Genomic DNA, 18055 nt, shown 5'->3' with positions numbered 1-18055 from the left:
ATCTTCTCAAGGTAAGTCACAGCAAATTGTGACTTCCAGAGGTTCCCACATCTCAGGAGTAAAGATAACATGACTTTAAAGAAGGCTGTTGGACAGGATTGCCAATTTTCATCACATGACCTCACAATTCCAAATACCTTGACAGTCTTTCCCATCTTTCATAGGAATAACTATACTATTAAAAGAGAAGGAAACAAGCTCTTGATAACTTAGGAACCAAATGGATTTTCTCCCTGGAAACGCTGACAGCAGCATCCTAGGCTTTAATCTGCAGAGAATCCCAGAGACCATTAGTGGGAGATGACTTTGTGCAGTGCAGAAATTCATTGTGAATTAGTCTCTGAATAGGGTAATGCCTCTCAGCAGGCATTAATCCTACTTCTTCCAACAGATGTCAAGTGATTCACGTTGACTCCCATCTTTCAGTCTGTCCTGGAGAGGTGGTTGTGTCCCCCTCTGTATATCTGCTCACCACATTTTACTCTCTAAGCAGCTCACAAGTTGTATCAATTAATCACATTTTATTATTTTACATCAGCATACATAGCACTTTAACATACACAACAGTTTAAACATTAAAAATCTTATAAACGTATATAGTTGTCAAAAAAGCAATGTCACATCTATGAGAATCAAAGCAGATCTATCTCCTATCTGTAAAGAGCAAAGCTGCATTGCTTTCTTTACTGCAACAACACTGGTCTCACTTGTCCTAAAACCTATGAGAAGTATGTTATTCCTTTCACTAGCAATCTGTAACTCTCAGGGCACAGTTCTCCACAGCCTCACTGGCTGCAAAGGGGTCTTTGCTTGATAAGCATTATTTCTTTTAAAAGCAGAAAAGTTAGCATCTGTGGAGAGAGAAACCAAATTAAGATCTCACATCAATGGACCTTCATCTCAATATCTATTTGAAAAATACAGGCACAATCCTGAAATATTTGTTTTTATTCACTGCTGGGACATGGGCTTTGCTGGCCAAGCCAGCATTTAATGCCCATCTCCAGTTGCCCCTGAACTGCTGAATCTATGTGCTGAAGGTAAACCCACAGTGCTGTTACGGAGTCACTTCCTGGATTTTGACCCATCAACACTGAAGGAACAGCTTATTTCAAAGTCAAGACAGTAACTGGAAGAGAACATGCAAGTGAAGGTGTTCCAATTTCATGGAATCCTTACGGTGTGAAAGTAGGCCATTTAGCCCAATAGATCCACTGACTTCCACCCAGACCCTACCCTATTCCTGTAAACCTGCATTTCCCCTGGCTAATCCACCTAGCTGCGCACCCCTGGACACTACAGACAATTTACTATGGCCAATCCACCCTAACCTGCACATCTTTGGACTGTGGGAGGAAACCCACAGTGCTGTTAGGGGGTCACTTCCTGGATTTTGACCCAGCACTGAAGGAACAGCCACGCAGATACGGAGAGAATGTGCAAACTCCACACAGTTGCCTGAGGCTGGAATCAAACCCAGGTCCCTATGAGGCAGCAGTGCTAACCACTGAGCTACCATGCCATCAAATTTATCTGCTGCCCTTGTCCTTCTCAATTATGGCAGTCATGAGTTTGGAAGTTGTTGTCAAAGGAGCCTTCATGAAATTCTGCAGTGCATCTTGAAGATGGTACATACTGTTACTGAGTGTCTGTGACAGAGGAAGTGAATGTTTATAGATGTAGTGCCAAGCAAGTACTTTACTTTGTCCTGAATGATGTCGAACTTCGCGTGTTATCAGAGCTGCTGTTATACAGGCAAATGGGAGTAATCCCCACTGACTTGTAGATTGTGGACAGGCTGTGGGGAATTAGGAGGTAAATTACTTGCTGCAGGAGTCCTAACCTCTCACTACAGATTCTGCCTGACCTGTGAAGTATTTACAAGGAGAAAGTGAGAACTGCAGATGCTGAGATCAGAGTTACAAGTGTGGTGCTGGAAAAGCACAGCAGGTCAGGCAGCATCCAAGGAGCAGGAGAATTCCTGATGAAGGGCCTATTCCCGAAACATTGATTCTTCTGCTCCTCGGATGCTGCCTGACCAGCTGTGCTTTTCCAGCACCACACTCTTGATTGTGAAGCATTTACAGTAATTTCTGCTTTTATTTTGGATTTGCTGCATCTTACAGAGTCATAGATTGAATTAGAATTACTTGGTAGTTTGGTACAATTATCACTGTTAAGGGTTTTATGCACAGTCAAATGTGCAAAGTGGGCAAGTAGCATAATTTTGTTTGAAAATGTTAATGTCAGTCTCCTGAGTGCTGTTTCTACAAAGCTAAATACACGATTGTGGTGATGAAAAGATGAAATTATGTGAGAGGTAGGGTTTACAAACTTCAGCAATTTCACACTGCAAAAAAAAATCAACTCTTCAGTTTGGATCAATATTACAAACCAAACTGAAACTTTCCATTCCAAAACCTAAATATTTTTCTAAAGCAGATGAACTCATACTTTGGCAACATTAATTATTAAGGCACTTGGGTGCTTTCTTGAAATGCCAAATAAAAGTCAAGATTTTCACTACTGAATGTTACAAGTTCTTCAGGAGCTCAGTGATTGGTCAGTAAGTCATAACCATATTGTGAAGAAAATATTGCAAATTAATTACCCTTGCAATATTAGACTTATTAGCTCAAACCAGCACAGATCATTGAATCTTCTCAGACTCCATTTACTCTGCTTCCTTCAGCACATACAGAAACAACATCGCATCTGACCCAATCTTTCCAACATTTCGTGTCAATCCTCTATCATTTCTGTCCAGTGTCACTGATTGCCTGCCATTCTATCCACATTTTTCTTGTTAATCTCAATAATTAATACAAGGAATATGGAAGGTACACAAGCATTCATTTTTGTCAGTCAAGAATATTTCATATTCACACTCCTGTCATATTCTCTCAGAAAGCAGTTTATTTCAAGAGCGAGTTTGTTTTCCTCTAACGAGATCTGCAGTTCATATTCAGTATTTAACAAAGCTAAAGCCACTCCTGAAGATAATTCAGGACAAATCATTTGGTTTTAATGAATAGCACACTTGTATGAATCTAGCATTTTCCCTACTGAAATGCCTCAAAACGTTTCACACAATGAAGTGACTCCTATTGTTTGACACAGTGGAATTGATGAGTTGTGCTGCACTGTCGTTCAGCTTGGTGTTACATCTGGTCAGATGGCTCAGAGTCCAATGGTGGTCTTTGCTCCAATTAGACAGCATCAAAAGGTGCCTGCATTGGACATCCCGTGCATGTGTTAAAATATTGTAGCAGTTGGTACTAAACATCATGAGCACAATTAATAAGTACAGGCTCAACACTGTCATTTGGAGATGTCATATCATTGTCAATGCAGTCATTTTTCCTACTTTGGCTGCTGATGTGAAATATTAAACATTGGAAACAGGAGCCTAAATGGACAATACATTGAGATAATACTTGGAATAATGTAGGTCTTTGCCTTACAGTAGATACATCCCAGCATCTCCAGTTACTCAATTCTATCATTATTTTATTCCCAGGAGTCTCCAGGAGTTTCTCCTCTGATACTTTTTCACCAAATGATTGTCACCACTACAGCATACTATATGACAGTAATGATCCAAAGCTATTGATGGGATGCTTAGAATTATTAGTGTGACAGTTTATAACTGATATATTGGAACATCTTTATGTGAGCTGATCCTCATGGTAACTGTCATTAGCCAATTCAAATTCAAGGATTCCTCCAAAACATACTTAATATGTCACACAATAGAATAAGGCACTGCACCTGTTTTTAATGAGGATCCTTCAAAAATATAGCAATGCTGCGGTGTTAGGTAGAAATCCTGCCAATAGTAAAAGAGGGAGATGGATTCCATGATGTACTCAGGATGATATCATTGCCTTGAGCTCATGATCAAGTCTGTTCAACTTTAGATGGTCATGGTTTATTGATCAGAAATCTATGGAAAGATCTACTAAATAATGACAATGCACTGGGACCTCAGTGTAATATTAATTCACGCTGATGCTTTTAAAAAAGAGAAGCACGATGCTCCATATTATCCAAAAACAATGTGCAAATTACAAGCCATTTTTCTCCCTGACTCAGCAGCATGTAGTTAATCTCTTTGCATGGCTTTATGTTGATGAGTTAAAGTACTCAAATGTACAGTAGTGTTTCCTTGGGGTCAGCTGTAGCTCAGCAAGTTGCATCTTTGACACAAACTTGTGTCATGAGTTGAGAACTGAATCCATGTAGACTACAGGCACTGTCTTTCAGATAAGGCGATAAAACAAACCCCCTCAAGGGGATGTAAAAGAGCAGAGAATTAGAGCTGGTGTTTGAACTAAGTATGTCCCTCAACCAACATCAAAAACAGACGATCTGACCATTTATTTCATTGCTGTTTGTGGAAGTTAACCGTGCAGATTGGCTGCAGCGTCTCCTCTGTTGCAACAGTGACTCTAATTTGAAAATTATTTCATTGGTGAAAAGGCACTTTGAGGCAGCCTGGGTCATGAATAGTGCTACATAAATACGAGTAATTCCTTCCATTTTGAGATGCAAGACCTGTTGATGTGAAAGAGTCTTTTGACTGTCACTCAGAATCATGATAACTGTAAACATATTTTATTTCTAGAATGACCCAGGTCTCCATGTGTGAGAACTCATTCCACCTCTTACAGCTGAGAACCTCGGCCTTGGGGCATGATGTGTTGTTTTCTTTGGGATTTGAATGTCTTCCTTAGATGACAAATTAAGCACTGAAGTTTCATAGGTTACTTGCTGCCTTCCTTCTGCTGCCTTTGTGTTTAGTTTGGAGGTTTGAGGAGCTGGTATATTGAAACTGGATATTTTGACTGGTGTTGGTGGTGGGGAAGGAGGGGTGGACATCCAAACTGGCTCAGCAAGTGTTGTGGCTGATCTTGGGGCAATAACTGTGGGAGTAACAGTAGGCAATGGTGTTGAGAAACGACGAATCTCACAGGCTCTCGTCGTCTTCACAGGAACCTGTTTTGTTGAGATGAAGGATTGTTGACCAGTTTGTCTCAATGGAGCATTTCTTGGTAAGCTTGGTGTCCCTATTTTGGATTCATCAAAGCTGAACATGGCTGGGTTTAATTGATAAGGCTGATGTCTCATGAAATCAATGGCTTGTATTCCTACCTTTTGGTTCCCTGCTGGTTTCCACTTTCTTTCAGGCTTGGTGGTTGATATTGCTCCATGTGATCTGCTAGCTGCTGGTGGATATGATGGGGAATGCATGGGGTTGTAGCCAATAGGAGGTGGGGCCCGGATATTCGGAGAATATTTCCATGTAGAGGGAAGTGAAGGAGTGGGAGATGGCCCTCTTGCCTGTGAAGTGTAATTAGGAACCGACTCCACAATAAACTTATCCATACGGCTTTGCCGCTTAGCAAAGAGTTCAGCCCCCTTTCCTTTCGATTGGAGTGACCCAGGTGTAGGATTTCCATTCACAAGTGGAGAACCATTGCCTGTTAACTGGGGCTTTAAGGAAGGTTTTGGTGCAACAGGAGGGGGGACCTTTTGCCTACGCACCTGGGACTGCATAAAATTTGATGCTTCAGCACCAAGACTCAGAAAGTCTTCTTCAGGGCCTGACTCAAATCCAGCCCCTGAATGATCTGGTTTCTTTTCATCTAAGTTTTGAACCAAAGAAAGAAGTTCGGGGTTTGGTGAAGGTTTTATCTGTTCGGTCTTTGTAAACATTGGCTTCCTTGTGCTTCTCCTCCGAGCTTCCTGCAAGATGCCAGTTTTAGAGGCAGGGACTGCAATTCTTTGCTCTCTAGTAGCCAGATTCTCTGATTGTGGATTGGTTGGCCAAACTGTTGATGAGGTACCACCAATGGAGGGAGCCTGGAAGTTTGCATTAATAGCAGCATTGGGCTCATTCTCCTTCTGTGGGGACAATGCCGAAGAAAGTTGGATGTTCGCAGTGCTGGTGACTGCAGCCTGGGGTGGTGAAGATGGCAGTGAAGATGGTACTGCTGTAGGTGGTGGTGACATCATGGTGAGAGGCGGTGATGTCACGTGGGGCTGTGACATCATGGCCGGAGGTGGTGACATCACAATTGGGGGTGCTGATGTCAAGGGTGGGGGTGGTGATGTCACATTTGGTGGTGACATCACGGCTGGAGGTGGTGACATCATGGTCGCGGGTGGTGGCATCACAGATTGTGGTGGTGGTGATGTCACAGCAGGTGGTGGTGATGTGACTGCTGATGATGTCATCACCATAGGCCCTGGTGAATAAGGAAGAGCCATTCTTTTCGGGGCTCCAGTTTCCTTTGCTGTCACAGGTTGGGTTTTAGGATTCACAGTTGGTGAAGAGACTAACTCTGATGGCGGTGTGAAAGGCATTGCGTGTTTGTTTTGCCCGGTATCTTGATCCCAAGACATCGCAGGAACTGCACTTTTCCTGAATAAAATTGGGGCAGAGACAGAATACGTTGGTGCTGCTCGGCTTTGCTGAAATCCTGGAGTGAATGGCCTCGCAGTCCTATTTGTTACGCTGGATAGGAAGGAGGTACCTGGTGAAAAGTGCTGTGTATGATGCTGTTCTTTGGGTCTCCTCACCTGTAATGAGGACTCTGCAGCAGAAAGGTTCATTTCTGCATAGTTTTTTAAAGTTTCAGAGGTAGGTGTTCCACTGCATGCATTTGAATTGCTGGGCCAGGTACTCTCTCCATTCATCAGATTGTAATTCCTCATTTCGGCCTCTGAGTTTGGTTTCATTTGGAGACTGTGTTGCCTCTGATTAGGAGACTCCTCCACCATATATTCCCCTGCTCGTTGTCTCTGGTGTTCAAATAGCATCACACCCTTCCCCTTGGTTTCAGTTAAACCCTGGGACTCAGATTTGGACTTTTCCATGTCCAGGTAAGAACCATCCCAATCTGATCCTGTTGACTGATTCGTTAAGCTTTTTGCATCAGAAAATGCCTCTTCATCAAACTCAGACTCACTAGTCGGCAGCAATTCTCCATCCTCATCAATATTCTGCTTTTCCTCGTCCACACTTCCATAACTAACCAGGGTGTATTTTTTTGCTCTTTGTCGACGTTTCTTAAACATAAGTACTCCCTTTGAGTGAGGATTGGGCGCAGAGGTAAGCAGAGATGCGATGGTCTTGCATTTTGTCCTGGCTTCTTTCACTTGCTTTTCCTGCATACTCTCACTGCGATGAAGCTCTGAAGTTCAAACAGAAAAAACTGTCACAAATTATTACTTGTTCAAACAAAACAGGAACAAACATATTCTGAAGGTACAGCCTTATTTTCAACACAAGAGAATTAGGTGTTCTAAACTGAAAGATAAACAAAGAAATCCCTAACTACCAGCATGAATTTTCCTTACCCTGCCTTGTTCAAAACAACTGCAAATCCCAAAGTCACTGTTGATGTTTTGCTGCATCAGAAAAAAATTGTTTTGTGGCTCAGAGGTTATTTTGAGAACTACAGAAACACTATGGAACTCATCTACTCAGAACTGGGTGAATGAATCAAATGTATTTTAAACACTCGAAATAGTAGGAAGCTGCAAACTAATGCACCATCCGCTTGTGGGAGACAGGCTCTTTCCAGAATGGTGATGAAAGGAACACAGAGGGTTGCAACAAGCTTTGGCCTTTGGAGAATTAACACAAGAGGGAAACAGAGCAAACCTTGATAAAGAATCAAGACTCCTTTGATACTGGTTCATAGTGCCATTGCTGACATGGAATTCAGAGCTAACACTCTGATCTCTGAGTCTGCAGGTTCTGGGTTCAAGTATTGTTTCAGAGACTTGAGAACAGAATTCCAAGGCTGACACTACAGTGGAGTAATGAGGGACTGCTGCACTGTCAGAGATTCTGTTTTTCAGATGAAATGTCAAACTGAGGAGCCATCTTCTCTCTAAGATGGATACAAATGATCACATGACACTAATTCAAAGAAGAGCTGTCAAAGAAGTTGTCCCTAGTGTCCTGATGAACATTGATGCATAATCAACTTCATGAATATGGATGATTTGGTCTTTATTATTGTTGTTTGTGGGAGCTTACTGTGCACAAATTAATGGTGTATTTCCTACTGTATAACACTGACTATACATCAAAAATATCTGCAAAGTGCTCGGAGATGTCCTGATGGCTAGAGATTTTGACACCTACAGAGTCATAGAGTTGTACAGCACAGAAACAGTCTCTTTGGTCCAACCAGTCCGTGCTGACCATAATCTCAAAATAAACTAGTCCCACCTGCCTGTGCTTGGCCCATATCCCTGCAAACATTTCTTATTCATGTAATTATCTAAATGTCTTTTAAATGTTGTAATTGTACCAGCATCATTATACCAGGGGGAGGCAATGGCCCAGTGGTATTATTGCTGGACTGTTAAACCAGAGAGCCAGGTAATGTTCTGGGTACCCGGGTTTTAATCCCGCCATGGCGGATGGTGGAATATGAATTCAATAAATGTCTGGAATTAAGAGTTTCATGATGATCATGAAGCCATTGTTGATTTTTGGAAAAATCCCATCCAGTTCACTAATGTCCTTTAGGGAAAGACAATGCCATCCTTACTTGTCTGGCTTAATGGGACTCTAGACCCAAAGCAATAACGGTTGAATTTTAACAGCCCTCTGGGCAATTACAGATGGGCAATAAATGCTGTCCAGCCAGTGATGTCCTCATCCCATAAATGAATAAAAGGAAAATAAAATCCACCACTTCCTCTGGTAGTTCATTTCACCCACCACCATTTTGTGTAAAAAAAAATGCCCCACATCTTTTTAAAATCTTTCTCCTCTCAACCTAAAAATATGCACCCTAATCTTGAAATCCCCCACCCTACGGAAAAGACACCTTATCTATACCTCTCATGATTGTATAAACCCCTATAAACTATTGAGAGTAGTCTTCTGAAGCTGGGTTCAAACCGCAGGAGCTGGTGTTGTCTATCATTAACACCAACTTATGGTCTTAACTTTCATCTTAGCCGAACTAGAAATGTTCAATAATCGGCATTGTACACAAAGAAAGAATCTCATTCTCCATCAGTCTGAAACTTAATCCTGTATTCAGCACAAAAAAAATTTATTTAAAGTTCTTGTACAAATATACATGTCTCTCAATTGACTAAGCTAACTTCCAGAATCTTCTCCAGATCATCATTCAGTCATTTGGAAAAAAAATTAATGTCCATAACCTGAGGATTGTAAGAGAAAACATAGCCCCCTTTATACATTGCAAATGACTAAGTGACATCATTTGTCATGAATCGTAGAATGGCCGCAACACATTTAGTCTGGCATATGGGTGATGACTCTCCATAAAAGTGGTTCGGTTTTCCATTTTCTTGACTGTTCCCCATAGCTCTGCAATTCTTTTTCTTTTGTTGATTATCTGATTAACCTTTGAAAGCCCCCAACCAATCAGCCTTCACAGCAGTCTCAGGAAGTGCATTCCAGATCCTAATCACTTTTTTGTCTTGTCATGTTGGTTTACAACCCTTCCATCAATAGGAACAGGATTTCCCTGTGCACTTTGTCTGGACCCCTCGTGATTCTGGACACCTCAATCAAATTTGCTCACAGCCTTCTCCTCCCCACTAACAGCCCCACTAACACTTGTTTGAGGAAATACATTGTGTGACGTAGGTGAGATAGATCAAGCCAATCCCTCATTGGGTCTATTGCTACCAAATTAGCTGTAGTGGCTGGAGTGAATTATACAAAAAAGTAACAAAGAGATATTGCCCTCATCTCTCCCAGTTACAAAGCAAGGAAAATGGCCAGGATGTCATTTGATGTTGTGATGGCTCAAATGAAATTTTGGAGCTACGGTGAGGATAGGACAGCTACACCCCATGAACAGCAGTGATTCAAGAAGGCAGCTCACCATCACTTCTATAGGGTGACTCGGGAATGGCCCAGCCAACGGCGTCCATTTTACATGAACAAATAAAAAAGATCGGATCCAGTGTTTTTCCTAGCCCTAACTCTCAAAAGAGTTCTGCACTGGTAAAGTGATGTAAAGAAACAAATTTACCTCTTGCAGACTAAATACTGGCTAACTGAAACTGCAAGTTTATTTCTGCCTGAGGGATTCATTGTCAAGTTTTATGTTTATGTTGCCTTTTGTGACACTTAGAAATGTTGCAACTGGGGTCTGATGGAAAGCTGTTGGGGCAGAACATCTGTATATCAAATTCAAAATCTTTCTTTCGCATGGATTGCATGGAAATTTCTGCATATACAACTCCAATGTCCCTATTTAAAATGAAGTCTACTGATGTGAACTTTATTGGGTTGCAATTAGATATTTCTTTCAGCAGAGGTGCTTCAGAGGCACTATTAAAGGGAGGATGGAATTATCTCAGGACAAGTTTGCCTCAGAAATATAGCTTAAGAAATTTATAATGAACTTTAAAATAAGAGTACTTGACCTAAAATGTTGGTGATGTATTTTTGAGCCAATTTTTGTAATCCTGTATTACAAAACTTTGTTTAATCTTGACCTGTTGGGTGAACTGCAGTGAGAAATTGGCTAGTTTTTATTTGTATTCATTCTAAGGCTATAGAGGTTGCTGGCAAGGCTAGCATTTATTGCTGATCCCTCGTTACCCTTGGTGAGCTACTTTATTGAATGACTCCAATTCATGTAATCTAGGTAGTTTTGCAATGCTATTGGGAAAGGATTTCAAGGCTTATGGTCTGGTGATTGTGAGGGAACAGCGTTACAGTTCCAACTGAAGATGGTGTGCAGCTGGAAGGGAACTTGTTAGTGGTGGATCTGCGGCCCTTGTCCTTCTGAATGGTGGGAAGCGCTGATTTGGAAGGTGCTGACAAAGGAGCCTTGGTGAGTTACTGCAGTGCACTTCACAGATAGTACAGACTGTTACCACTGTGTGGCAGTGGTGAATGGAGTGAATGTTAAAGGTGTTAGATGGGGTGTGGATCAAGCAAGTTGCTTTATCCTAAATGGTGTCAGCTTCTTGAATGTTGTTGGAACTGCTATAACCAGGCAAGTCGGGAATATTCTATCTCACACCTGACTTGTGCCTGACAAATGCTGAACAGGCTTTATGGAGTCAGGTGATGATTATTTGCCACAGAACTCCTAGCTGATGACCTGACAAATATGGCATATTTATATAAATTTTCACAAACTATCCCAGTTTAAATTGAATCATACAAAACTATAATAGATATGGAGCTTTTAATTGAAAAGGTAATTAATCTTCTAAACTGATCAAGGTAAAATCATTCAGCAGTAAACCAGCTATTCACTGATGAAATTTTGGAATAGTTGCTTTAAAGTGTAACACAGATCTTTTCTTTGATTTTTCGCTCTGAGGAAGAGGAACATAGCAGTCTCAGTGAATTGTACAATGTATTGTTTCGTTCGGTACTGCCATATCTGGGGAAATACCTTTGTGTTTAATTAATGATTAATGTGTGGATAAGTACAAAGTTATTGAAAGTTTTCTGTACACGTTAATGCAGCTTTATGTTTTTAATAAGATCTGAAGTGATATGGAAAGTAAAGGAAGTCTTAATCCTATTAATCTTCTGTTGTCAACAGTATGATTTTCTTATTTCCATTTGTAGCAATCCCAAGTTTAGTCATCCTAAAACATTAGTATTAATAAACCACAAGGAATGACAAGTGAACCATATATTTGTGCTAGAGACTTTCTTTCTAATTCACTGGCACTGTTGAAATGTTTAGACAGAGACTATTTAGAAATTTTATCTTTGACCGATATCTGTTCACTTCTGCCACCAAAATAAAACAGTGAGATAGAGGGTTTAGTTTGTCCTGGCTATAGTGAATCAAAAACTTATTTATAACAACATTAGGGTCGTTATTATAATCTTACTATTCACAGCCAGTGCACAAAACCTCAGTATTTCACCACCACTGCAGACGTTGGATAACCCACACATTGAAAGTCTTGCTAACTCCTGTAATCTGTACTTGGGACATATCTGGAAAATTGAAACAAAACCCAGATACCTTTTTTGCATTCTCACTGAGTAAGTTGCACCAAAGAAATTTACAATGATAGAACCTATTCTACATTTTATAGGTAGCATTAATTACCTTGTAATGAGCGCACCTACTTGCATGCGAGCTGCATTGGATAAAGGATTACTACCCCCATACAGTGAATATTTGTACTCTTAATGCAGAGATTTAATGTATGTATCCTACATACTGATCTGAAATGCAAACACATGCGGCCTGTTTAACCATATTTAAACAATCTGCCCATTATTTTAAATGGATACAAAACTGTTTACAAAGCTCACGGATTTCTACATCAGTAGTCAAGTTTCTGCAAGAATAAATTTAACTTTTCATATCTCTGATGTGAAATGTCAAGCTAAATAATGTTGTGCTGAAATTCAGATCTTATCTCGGATTGAGAGATGTGACATGAATTTCAGTCGCATAAATTCTAGTTCTATGCACATTGATTCATTACAGAATTTCTGTTGGACAATAAGCATTTTAAATACATATATACTGTATGTACATTGATTCAAATACCTGCATAACTGAGATGTTTGTTGGCACTCCTTTCTGATTCCTGTGTTTGAAATCTCTGCATTCTGCAAATCCTTTGGTTGCAAATCAATATCTTTCAGTTCCATACAGAGACTGGAACCTCAAAAGCTGGAGTGTGACCAAAACTCTACTGCTCTCAATTGCTCTTTAATGCCTTTTACATCCCTTCACCGAGCAGACAATGAGATAGATAGAACAACTTCTGTCAGTTTGACTATTTTTACCCAACTACACAGCAAATGGCGTGGTGATGGGCTATGACATCTGTTTGTTCACCCCAGCCTTCAAAAGATTTACTTAAACACCTTATTTAAAAATAAACCTTGTGATGATTGACGAGGTCCCTGACGAAGAAGTCAATGACTGAAATACTTTTCCTATCTGAAACATGTCAGAGACAAGCAAGAAATCATTGTTTCTATAATACAGGCAACAATGTCCAAAGCTGATAACTATTCAGATCGACAAACTGAACTCTGCTGCGACAGATGGAAACACTGGCTGTAAAATATAACAGTAACCAATATAAATAGCCTACTCTTCCCTTTATATGGGATTTATGGCACGTTTAATTTTAAATACTGAACATTTAAATAGAATATTATCGTCAGCAGTTCACCAAAGTTGAACAAAACTTCTGCTTTATCTGTCTTTACACAACCTTGTCTAGCTCCAGCTGCCAATTTCTTCAGCTTTAATCCCCAGTTTGAGCATCTGACTCTGACATTCCCTTCAAACATTTGAGGGTCTTCACTTATGATACTCCCCAGAAATGCCTCCCTCACAGCTCTCCACCTCACAACCTGCCTCCACACATCTCAAAGCCAAATCTGCCTCTCCAACTCCAACTTGTTTCCTGCAAATCTCACTGGGAAGTGTTGTACAAACTTCATCACATTCTCTTACTTTATTCTAAATCTAAACAGTCCAGGTCTCAAAATTTAGTTATTAGCTTTGCTTTATTCTGACAACTTTAAAATATAACATGCCCAAAAACAGTCAACTGCCTATGCAGATATCACAGTTGCTGCATTTGAACAACTGCCTTTAAAGTCTTGTCAAGTCTAACAATGAGATTCCTCTGACTACCATGTCATAAATCGCGGCTGGTGAGAGGCTTTTCTGAGAGGTGAACTCACACCCTTTAAATCCCCATGATCTCATGGTCTCCTAAATAGCAGCACACAGAACTAATCAAGTCAGGTCGGAGGAACAGCTTTTGATAAAAAAAATTCAACTCGAGTTGGAGACGATGAAACTTACTGGCTTGTTTGGCCTTCTCTTTGTAAGTAGTGGTCAGGATTTCAGCCACTGGATTGCTCACGGGCCCCACCATGGGGACCAGTTGTGTGTCTTTCAGGCTGGGCTGGCTTGGAGTGGGCAGCAGCTTCTGTTCTGGGGACGCGGTGGGGGCAGGTGCCTCCTGGAACCCGCTGTCAGCCTCCGATGTGCCCAGGACGCCGTGTCGGTTGGCGGTGTCCTCCGCGCTGGCTTGGGCAGGCCAGGGGCAGCCGGTGCCAGGGTTCTGGCCGGCACTGAGCCTGGTCTCGGCCACGGTGCCGGGCGCGGGCCGCGGGGCTGCCCCCTCCAGCTTGGGCTGCCAGATGTTGACCTTGGCTTCCACTCTCCTGGGCTGGAACATGAGCTGCCTGCTGAAGCTGGCCTGAGGGTCCAGGGGGAGGTGCCCACCTCTGGGATCTTGCTGTGCCCCTAGGGGCGGCTCAGGGGCGCTGTCGTACTCGCTGAGCTCCGAGGTCTCATCCGCCGAGCTAGCCGGAGGCTCACTGAGGCGGGGGGCGGCTCCGGGGCATTTCCGCCTCTGCCTCCGCTGCTTCTCCGCTGCGGTGTAATCCGCGTCGCTGTCAGTCTCGCCGTAATAAGCCTCGCTGTCAGCCGGAGAGGTGTAGTTCCGCCGCTGGCCCCGGCTCTCGGCTTTGTAGCTCGGAGTGCGGGGCTCCGGGGCTCGGACACCGGCTTTTGAAGATTCCAGGCTCCGGGAGCAGGGGGAGGTGACCTGGAGGCTGGACTCTGGCTCTAAGCTGCTGGCAACTCTAGAAAAGGGATTCAAGTTACTGGCATCAGAGACATGACCAACTGCAACAATGACCTTTTAATGGGGGTGGGGAGCTGGTCTCACTGCAACCTCCCAGTGCTCCCCATTATCTACCCTGGCACTTACAAACACCGAGAGTAACGTGTTCTCAAGAGTAAAACAAAATAAAAGCCAGGTAGAAATCTGCAACAAGCACGCAGAGAGGGCTGGAGAAACTCTGGCAGCATCTGTGGATAGAGAAAGAGAATGATTTTTTTTCCAGAGACCCTTCAGCAGAACTTGGCAAAAGTGGGTACTGCAGATGTTGGAGATCAGAGTCTAGATTAGAGTGCTGCCGGAAAAGCACAGCAGGTCAGGCAGCATCCGAGGTGCAGGAAAAATCGACGTTTCAGGCATGAACTTGCTGAGTTTGGGCGGCACAGTGACTCAGTGGTTAGCACTGCTGCCTCACAGCGCCAGAGACCCGGGTTCAATTCCCATCTCGGGCAACTCTCTGTGTGGAGTTTGCACATTCTCCCCGTGTCTGCGTGGATTTCCTCCGGGTGCTCCGGTTTCCTCCCACAGTCCAAAGATGTGCTGGTTAGGTGAATTGGCCACGCTAAATTGCCCGTAGCATTAGGTGAAGGGGTAAATGTAGGGGAATGGGTCTGGGTTGCTCTTCGGAGGGTCAATGTGGACTTGTTGGGCTGAAGGGCCTGTTTCCACACTGTAAGAAAATCTGAACTGGGGAGAAGTCAGATGATTCTGAAGGACTCTCTGTCCACAGATGCTGCTGAGTTTCTCCAGCACTATCTATTTGTATTTTAGGAACAAGGTCAGAAGTCACATGACACCAGGTTAGAATCCACCTGGTTTATTTGAAATTGGAGTGAAAGCTTGTGATTTCAAGTAAACCTGTTGGACTATAACCTGGTGTCATGTGACTCCTGACCTTGTCCACCCCAGTCCAATACCGACACCTCCATATTACACTTTAGGAACAGACCGAGACCATTTGGCCTCACGATTATGCTCCTACATTCACCAAGATCCCGATGAGATTGTATCCTGAAATCCGCAGTCCCACCTTCCCCGATAACCTTATTAAGAGCAACTTACTGCAGATGCTGGAATCAGTACTGAAAACAAAAAAACAAAGTGCTGGAGATCATAACAGGTAAGGCAGCATCCATGGAGAGAGAGAGCGAGCTAACGGTTCAAGTCTAGATGACTGTTCAACAAGATTTCCAGCATTTTGTTTTTGTTTTCAGAGCCCTGTTAACCTTGACCGGGGATGTGTTGAATTTTTTGTGAATCTTGTCATTTTCAAGTTGAAAAGGTGTTGCTCACAAATTTTATGAATAACTTATTTTTTAGAAAAACAAAACTAATTTCCCTTCCACGGAGGTTTTCATGGGGGGGGGGGGGGATGTTTCTGGTTGGAACTGGGAGGGTGCAATGAGGGCCCTATCTTCAACCCCTCAGCTTTTATTTCTGTTTATTCATTTTGTGGGATGTGGGCATTGCTGGCTGGGCCCACATTTATTGCTGGTCCCTAGTTGCCCCTTGAGAAGGTGGAAATGAGCTGCCTGCTTGAACCGCTACAGTCCACCTGCTGTGCATTGGCCCACAATGCACTTAGGGAGGGAATGCCAGGATGTTGACCCAGCGATAGTGAAGGAACTTGGTAAAAACAATGACTGCAAATGCTGGAAACCAGATTCTGGATTAGTGGTGCTGGAAGAGCACATCCGAAGAGCAGTAAAATCGACATTTCGGGCAAAAGCTCTTCATCAGGAATAAAGGCAGAGAGCCTGAAGCGTGGAGAGATAAGCTAGAGGAGGGTGGGGGTGGGGAGAGAGTAGCATAGAGTACAATAGGTCAGTGGGGGAGGGGATGAAGGTAATAGGTCGGGGCGGGCGGGAGGGTGGAGTGGATAGATGGAAAAGAAGATAGGCAGGTAGGACAAGTCATGGAGACAGTGCTGAGCTGGAAGTTTGGAACTAGGGTGAGGTGGGGGAAGGGGAAATGAGGAAACTGTTGAAGTCCACATTGATGCCCTGGGGTTGAAGTGTTCCAAGGCGGAAGATGAGGCGTTCTTCCTCCAGGCGTCTGGTGGTGAGGGAGCGGCGGTGAAGGAGGCCCAGGACGTCCATGTCCTTGGCAGAGTGGGAGGGGGAGTTGAAATGTTGGGCCACAGGGCGGTATAGTTGATTGGGGCGGGTGTCCCGGAGATGTTCCCTAAAGCGCTCTGCTAGGAGGCGTCCAGTCTCCCCAATGTAGAGGAGACCGCATCGGGAGCAACGGATACAATAAATGATATTTGTAGATGTGCAGGTAAAACTTTGATGGATGTGGAAGGCTCCTTTAGGGCCTTGGATGGAAGTGAGGGAGGAGGTGTGGGCGCAGGTTTTGCAGTTCCTGTGGTAGCAGGAGAAAGTGCCAGGATGGGAGGGTGGGTTGTAGGGGTGCTTGGACCTGACCAGGTAGTCACAGAGGGAACGGTCTTTGCGGAAGGTGGAAAGGGGAGGGGAGGGAAATATATCCCTGGTGGTGGGGTCTTTTTGGTGGAAATGTCGGCAGATAATTTGGTTTATGCGAAGGTTGGTAGGGTGGAAGGTGAGCACATGGGGCGTTCTGTCCTTGTTACAGTTGGAGAGGTGGGGTCTGAGGGCGGAGGAGCGGGAAGTAGACGAGATGCTTTGGAGGGCATCTTTAACCACCTTTAACCATCTTTCCTCCTGGGAGCAGATCCGGCGAAGGCGGAGGAATTGGGAATACGGGATGGCATTTTTGCAAGAGGTAGGGTGGGAAGAGGTGTAATCCAGGTAGCTGTGGTAGTCGGTGGGTTTGTAAAAAATGTCAGTGTCAAGTTGGTCATCATTAATGGAGATGGAGAGGTTCAGGAAGGGGAGAGAGGTGTCAGAAATGGTCCAGGTAAATTTAAGGTCAGGGTGGAATGTGTTGGTGAAGTTGATGAATTGATCAACCTCCTCGCGGGAGCACGAGGTGGCGCCAATGCAGTCATCAATGTAGCGGAGGAAGAGGTGGGGAGTGGTGCCGGTGTAATTACGGAAGATCGGCTGTTCTACGTAGCCAACAAAGAGACAGGCATAGCTGGTGCCCATACATGTGCCCATGGCTACCCCTTTGGTCTGGAGAAAGTGGGAGGATTCAAAGTAGAAATTATTAAGGGTGAGGACCAGCTCGGCCAAACGAATGAGAGTGTCGGTGGAAGGGTACTGTTGAGGACGTCAGGAGAGGAAAAAACGGAGGGCCTGGTCATGGCGGATGGAGGTGTAGAGGGATTGGATATCCATGGTGAAGATGAGGCGTTGGGGGCCAGGGAAACGGAAGTCTTGGAGGAGGTGGAGGGTGTGGGTGGTGTCTCGAACGTTTGTGGGAAGTTCCTACACTAGGGGGGATAAGACAGTGTCAAGGTAGGTAGAGATGAGTT

The 18055-nt window shown here is 43.5% G+C and overlaps 1 protein-coding gene and 1 long non-coding RNA gene across 3 annotated transcripts in view; one reads left to right on the top strand and one right to left on the bottom strand.

Annotated features, from left to right (window-relative positions):
• LOC148137421 (uncharacterized) overlaps window positions 1-18055 on the top strand; it is a 101312-nt gene that overhangs the window by 74763 nt on the left and 8494 nt on the right. The gene's annotated exons all lie outside the window — the stretch shown is intronic.
• Window positions 502-18055, bottom strand: part of LOC122541944 (synaptopodin 2-like protein) — a 40692-nt gene continuing 23138 nt past the window's right edge. For both annotated transcript variants that reach the window (XM_043679230.2, XM_087982296.1), the window contains exons 3-4: window positions 13830-14617; window positions 502-7199 (exon numbers count right to left, since the gene is read on the bottom strand). In XM_043679230.2, the coding sequence (XP_043535165.2) occupies window positions 4624-7199; window positions 13830-14617 (3364 nt within the window). In that variant the 3' untranslated portion in view covers window positions 502-4623. The remainder of the gene's footprint in view (window positions 7200-13829; window positions 14618-18055) is intronic.

Source organism: Chiloscyllium plagiosum, unplaced genomic scaffold, assembly GCF_037043375.1.
Source record: "Chiloscyllium plagiosum isolate Xiang-an unplaced genomic scaffold, Cpla_swu_hap1 HiC_scaffold_43, whole genome shotgun sequence".
NCBI classification, from domain to species: domain Eukaryota; kingdom Metazoa; phylum Chordata; class Chondrichthyes; order Orectolobiformes; family Hemiscylliidae; genus Chiloscyllium; species Chiloscyllium plagiosum.
This window is presented reverse-complemented; position numbering and strand designations above follow the sequence as displayed.